The sequence below is a fragment of the Protomyctophum parallelum genome (genome assembly GCF_964188405.1).
Source record: "Protomyctophum parallelum genome assembly, chromosome: 18".
NCBI lineage: Eukaryota > Metazoa > Chordata > Actinopteri > Myctophiformes > Myctophidae > Protomyctophum > Protomyctophum parallelum.
In genome coordinates this window covers 13,493,592-13,499,591 of record NC_139716.1, presented here as the reverse complement: position 1 = coordinate 13,499,591, position 6,000 = coordinate 13,493,592, and the positions used below count along the sequence as shown (strand labels likewise).

General features: G+C 40.9%; 1 protein-coding gene across 1 annotated transcript; it reads left to right on the top strand.

The window, feature by feature from the left end:
* Positions 1 to 1,631: 1,631 nt before the first annotated feature.
* On the top strand, positions 1,632 to 4,729 carry LOC310875965 (uncharacterized protein; the record flags this gene model as incomplete). Its single annotated transcript, XM_083789414.1, has 7 exons — positions 1,632 to 1,731; positions 2,476 to 2,564; positions 3,150 to 3,312; positions 3,393 to 3,514; positions 3,927 to 4,018; positions 4,132 to 4,248; positions 4,688 to 4,729. Exons 2-7 carry the CDS (start codon positions 2,525 to 2,527, stop codon positions 4,727 to 4,729), a joined length of 576 nt encoding a protein of 191 aa, XP_083645540.1. The 5' UTR covers positions 1,632 to 1,731; positions 2,476 to 2,524.
* Between the last annotated feature and the right edge of the window lie 1,271 nt (positions 4,730 to 6,000).

Genomic DNA, 6,000 nt, shown 5'->3' with positions numbered 1-6,000 from the left:
CTAGGCCCAGTCAGTGTCAGTGGTTCTTCGATAACAAAAAAATAGCAGACCTACAAGCTCGTAGCGCGTCACTCGGTGGCGTGCTATGAGCTTGTAGATCTGCTATTTTTCAATAGCTAAAGCACCAAAATGGGTTCCCAACTTCCCGCCCCAAAATGTGCTGCACAAGGTGCCCTTTTTTTCACTTGAGCACCTGCCCCTCTAAATGTCTGTGCACGCCACTGGTCTTTTAGAATGAGCCAAAGACTCCTCTTGTTGAGAAACTAACTTGCTGTCTTCACTCAGTCCAAACACATGTTACTTTACCACTCACTTAAGACTTCTTATAACTCACTCCAACAAAACAGACACAAGAATCATGCACTGTGCATCAAACTATCAGAAAACTTCCACTTCACTTCTGTGTGAAACGGTTCAGTACTTTTCCACTGAACCAAGGAAGCTCTTAGAAGGAAGTGGAGTGGTCACGTGACTGGGCTGCGCCATGACACTTTCATGGACACTTTCACGGGAGCCAAACTACACCCGGAAGTTCGGCAGAATGCACTGGAGTTAATGAGAGCTCAGTGACCAGCTCATGAACAAACATTATTTATGACCTTTTGTAAAGTGATCGCTTCTGGAAAATAAAATAATATATATAACACGTTATTTTAGGCTGTCTTATTTTTTGATGTGCATACTACTTAATGTGATTTATTTTTTCAAAGAGCAGAGAGCAGCCCAGGCAGAAAACTTACTATGTGCTCTTCTATAAATACCTCAATAAAAATAAATAGTTATTAAGTCGAAAAACAACCACTCGGAAAAAACATGTGATATCACTTATGTCTTCTTTCATATTCCTGAACCAATTATATGACAAAGCTCGCAATCGTTCATGTATAATGTTTGTTATGAGCTGGTCCAGCCGGCTCCATTCACTGCCATGTATTCATTGCACTACTGGTGTGAGTTTGGCTCCCATGAAAGTGTCCATGAAAGTGTCATGGCGCAGCCCAGTCACGTGACCACTTCACTTCCTTCTAAGAGCTTCCTTGCACTGAACACATCACTTGATCACACACACCAATCAGAATGAAGAACTCCAGTACCTGGTTAACTGTCTCATTTACTCAGTAAACTCATTAACCCTGGAACACACCTGTTTAACATTGCACCTCGTTATTGGGTTTTTTCCACAGTCTCTATGCATTTTACCCTTTCTGACCTGAGATCAGATTCATACGAGGTTTCCACTGGACACACACTGGTCTGATTAACCCATTCTGACCTGAGATCAGATTCTAAAAATGTCAGTTGTTCTTCGATTTTTCAAAAATAGCGTTTATGCCAACATATCACAACAGTACAATATCCAAAATCACAGACAATATCCAGTCTAATATCATGATATGGATATACTATTGAATACTGATCACGTTTTTTGGCTCCCGAACTGATTCTGATGATTTGAAAATGACGTGAGGGCCCCGATTTCTGACCACCCGATCCAATCAGGACAACCAGACAAAGACCACATCGCCTGTCTCCAATAGTGATGTCAATGTATAGTTCACACTCACACACGAATCACCAAGGGCAAAGGAAATCATGCAAGGCATTGTTTTACATAAAGGGAGGGAGGGAGAAGGAGGTGATAATAGATCTTATGACATGCAGAATAGTTATAGTGTAAACCGGGGTTACAACAAGCTGCAAATGACAGATTGAAGTTCACGCTTGAAACAGGTAATAGTTTACTTTATTCTCCGTATAGGCTCATAGAATGCTTCTATTGTAGTAGTAGTAGTAGGTTAATAATTATAATAATAATAATAATTTTGTGTTGTGAAACACAAGCTTAAAACTAGTCATCTCATCCTACAAACACTTTCAACAAGGAATGAGTTGTTAAAAATGTAAAGTTTTGTTAAATTGCCCATGTGGTATTTTGTCAAAGAATAAGTCATCACACTGTAAGGTACAGTACAGTACAGTATATATGTAATTATTTCCAAGCTTCAGAATTATATTGAACTTTAGATTTAATCGTGTATGGAACATTAGTAGCACTTTGAAATCCCAGAACACATTGCCTATAATATGCAGTGAAATTAATTGGGAACGGATTCATTAGTCCTAATCAGAGCCATCTAATAGAAGAGTTGTGATGTTGAGGGGCAGAAACCGAGCGCTCGAGCGCTGTTCATGCAGCCTGAACTGAGACAAACTGGAGTTGGAAATACATTGTCAACGAGGGCGGCGCAAACAAGAGCTATTTTAAGCATGTGTGCAACATGACAACTGTTTTTAAGTATTGTACAGTGACAACTAAAGTCTCTTTAATGTTTATGTTGTACTATTACTACAAAACTATTTAAAATAAAGGGATTTAAGATCATTAATCTGTGTTAATCTGGGCTGTGCGTTGCCTGAGTCCAATTTGCATGCAATGTGACAATTGACTATAATTCTTGAATCTTGACATTTCAGTTCTACAGATTAAGACAAACAGCGCCTCTCAGTGGCGGCATCGTGCATCATGTTCTGCCAGCTCTTCATGTTCTTCAGTGTTTTGTCAGGTAAGTAGTTCTACAACATTCATGGATACCCCCAAAACAGAATGATGTACGTACGATGATCCCTCACTTCACACAAGTGTGATTTTAGAGGGGCGCTTGCCCCTCCTATATACATATTTTGTCCCCACAAAATGTCCGCAACACAAACATTAAATGCCATTGACAATGAAGGGAAGATTTACGTCCCCAAAAAAAAGTAAAGAATGAAAAGATTGTGTCAGCATTCCACGTTGGTGGCAGATTAGTAGAATGAAAATTAGTTTTCATTCTAAATTTGTGTGGTACCAGATCATGGTCGCTCCCTAGTGTTGTGGGTCTGGCTGTCAGTCACTTTGGAGAAGTAGAACTAGTTAGACAGGTATGAGGGTATTGAGGGCACTGTCATTTACCCATCACAACTATTAGGAGCAGTGAGCACTATTAATAAAGTGAGTGGGGAGCAGTTAGTGGTTAAGGGTCTAGACACACAGACCAAGGCCAGGGTGAGAACTGGACACCTTTCTGTTTCCCAGACTAGCCTCTCTCCCACAACACTAGTGGTCCTTGACTTCCCTCTCCATCCGTCTACTTTTCCCCTGTCCTCAGCATCTGAGACTTCTACCATCGAACCCGAGCTGACCTGCTACACTTCCGATGGTAAAAACTATCGGGGGACCATTGCCTGGACGATTTCTGGCAAAACGTGCCAGAACTGGTCTGCCAAGACACCTCACGATCACAGCTACCCGCCCAAAGACTACCCACGCGCGTAAGAACACCCTGCCAAAATATCTGTCTGTCTGTCTATCTATCTTTCTATCAGTAATACTGTATCTACATTTTTGTTAGCGGCCTGGACGGGAACTACTGCCGTAATCCAAGTGAAACGGAGATGCCATGGTGCTACACCATAACAGACACACGCTGGGAGTACTGCCTGGTGCCCAGATGTGAAGACGTTCCCAGGCCAGGTAGCCGTTACTGTTTGTTTGCAGAGAAACTGAGTTTAGCTACAGTAGATGTGGACGTTACCAGGCTTACCGTTTACTGTTCTGTTATTGAGCATCAGTAGCATCCAGTCTGGATTAGTGCTACTCACTTTACAAGTCTGTGTGTGTCTCAACAAAGTCTGTTCAAATTACAACTGGTTCAGAAATGCTGATGCTTGACGTAGAAGGTTTAGCGTCATCAACACAGCCTCCATAGAGTCCCCCCCTTGTCTCCACGGGGTGCATGTGTTGGTTAGACATAAAACAGTCCTACAGTCATTAGTCAGACAAACCCGTGCTGCGGGTTAAAAACAAACCTACATTGGGGTTAGGGTTTGGGGTGTCTGACTGTTGGTATGTCTAACTAAACACACGCACCCGGCCGTCTCCACAGAACCAAAGCAGGTGTTTAAACTGAAGGTGACCCCGGACGACCCCACTGTGGACCTGAATGATCCTGCCGCGATGGAGGCCATCTTGAAGCAGGTCAGTGTCACTAGACTGTCTGTAGGTTCAAGTCCAAGTCCAACATCACAGCTGGACCAGAGGACTAATGTCTGTTGAGGTGAATAACAATTAAGACTGTATTTTTCACTCAGATGAAAGAGAAACTGAAGCAGCGAGGGGTGAGTGGAGACGTCAAGCTGACATGGAAGAAGCAGCCTGGTGGAAAAGTCTTTAAAGGAGAAGAACAGGACAAAGACAGATGTCTGAAAGTAAATGAAGAATTGTAGATATGTAGTATGGTTTGGGGAAGTTTAGATTCACCTAAGTTATTTACTTACTTCAGTTTGTATTTGTATTATGCATGTTGTTTTCCATGTTCATTTTACTAAGCTGTATTTAAAACCCTGACCTCACTGTCATGCACTCTAGGGCAATACATGACAAAAAGGGAGTCCACACACAAGGCAAACCTTTTATATTATATTTATTATTCTAAGTTAAAATAATTAAGCAATAATCAAATAAACTGGTATGAGATGTGACAATGTCAGTAATCAGTCATGTATGCAGTGTATGGATGTATGGAGTGTGCTGTGTGTGAGTGTTGTAAAAGGTGTGCAACTGCTCGAAAGGAATGTAAGATAGCTGGCTTGAGAGCATGGAAGGAGAGGCCCTTATATACTCTCCCAGAGACCACACCCCACTCAGGTGTACACAGTTGGCCTGACGGCCTGCTCCACTCTGCCCTAATCACCCAGGCTGCCAGATAGCCTACTGAGCAGAGGCAGAGGGGGCAGGGCCGTCACATCACCGACATCTCTTCTTCATTCTACAAGGTTTTTTTTTAATTTTTTAATTTTTCACCCGTGTCAATTATCTAATGAGATGATGATGAGATGATGAGATGAAGAGATGAGATGATGAGATGATGAAGAGATGATGAGATGATGATGAGATGATGAAGAGATGATGAGATGATGAGATGATGAGATGATGAGATGATGATGAGATGATGAGATGATGAGATGATGATGAGATGATGAGATGATGAGATGATGATGATGAGATGATGAGATTGACATATCACATGCTACAGACACAGAGATGGTTATTGGTCATTGGACTAATCAATCCATTTCAAAAGGCATTGCGCTGCCTAATGTAAGTTATACATATCCTGGGAATTTTGAGGTGCCATTAATAATTTATTCTATACTTAAAATTGGAAAGGATGTAGGATGACATTCTTTGACACAACGAACTTAAAGAAGTCATCACATAGGCCTACTGTTTACTGTATCCACAGGACGGTCAGTGAAATCGACATTGACCAATAGAACAGAAACACAAAACATTGTAATTATAATTTAGAAATATAGAAGATTCTAACCCAATTTTTCACAAAATAGGTTAAGAACATATTACTTGTATAGACTATTTAAAATATATAGGAGCACATTTTTACCTTACCTTTATTAGGCTATATACCGTCATTTAATTTGCCTTGAGTCCTCGCAGCTTCAGCGATGTGTTGTGGCCGTTGATTACACTACATGTACAACTACTGTACACAATACTTATCTCCTCCCTTTTGTCATAATTATGTAAAACATAATTATGACACATAATCATGAGTTGTTCAACTCTCCTGAAGATTTCTCCTGTGATGAACAAGGACGTGGTTGTTGTTGTGTGGCAATATTTAACTGGGTGCCTGTCCTTCTAGGGGTGCATACTTACTTAGTTTAGACTAGTCATTGGTTAATGATGAAGGTTATAATGGTGAATGAGGCATGGCGATGTACTTTGGATTCTCGTTTATCATTCAAATGACAGTATACCAGAGAGAGAGCATGCATTTGCATGCATGTGGCAGTGACTGTAAACGGCCTATTTGTTCATCCGTAACGAATGCAGGATATGTAGATTATTGTAGAATGTAGATATAATGACCATAAGGATGAAGTGGTGATGATGATGAATTGATGATGATAGTTTATTTGGTCCTTTTCAGCACAATA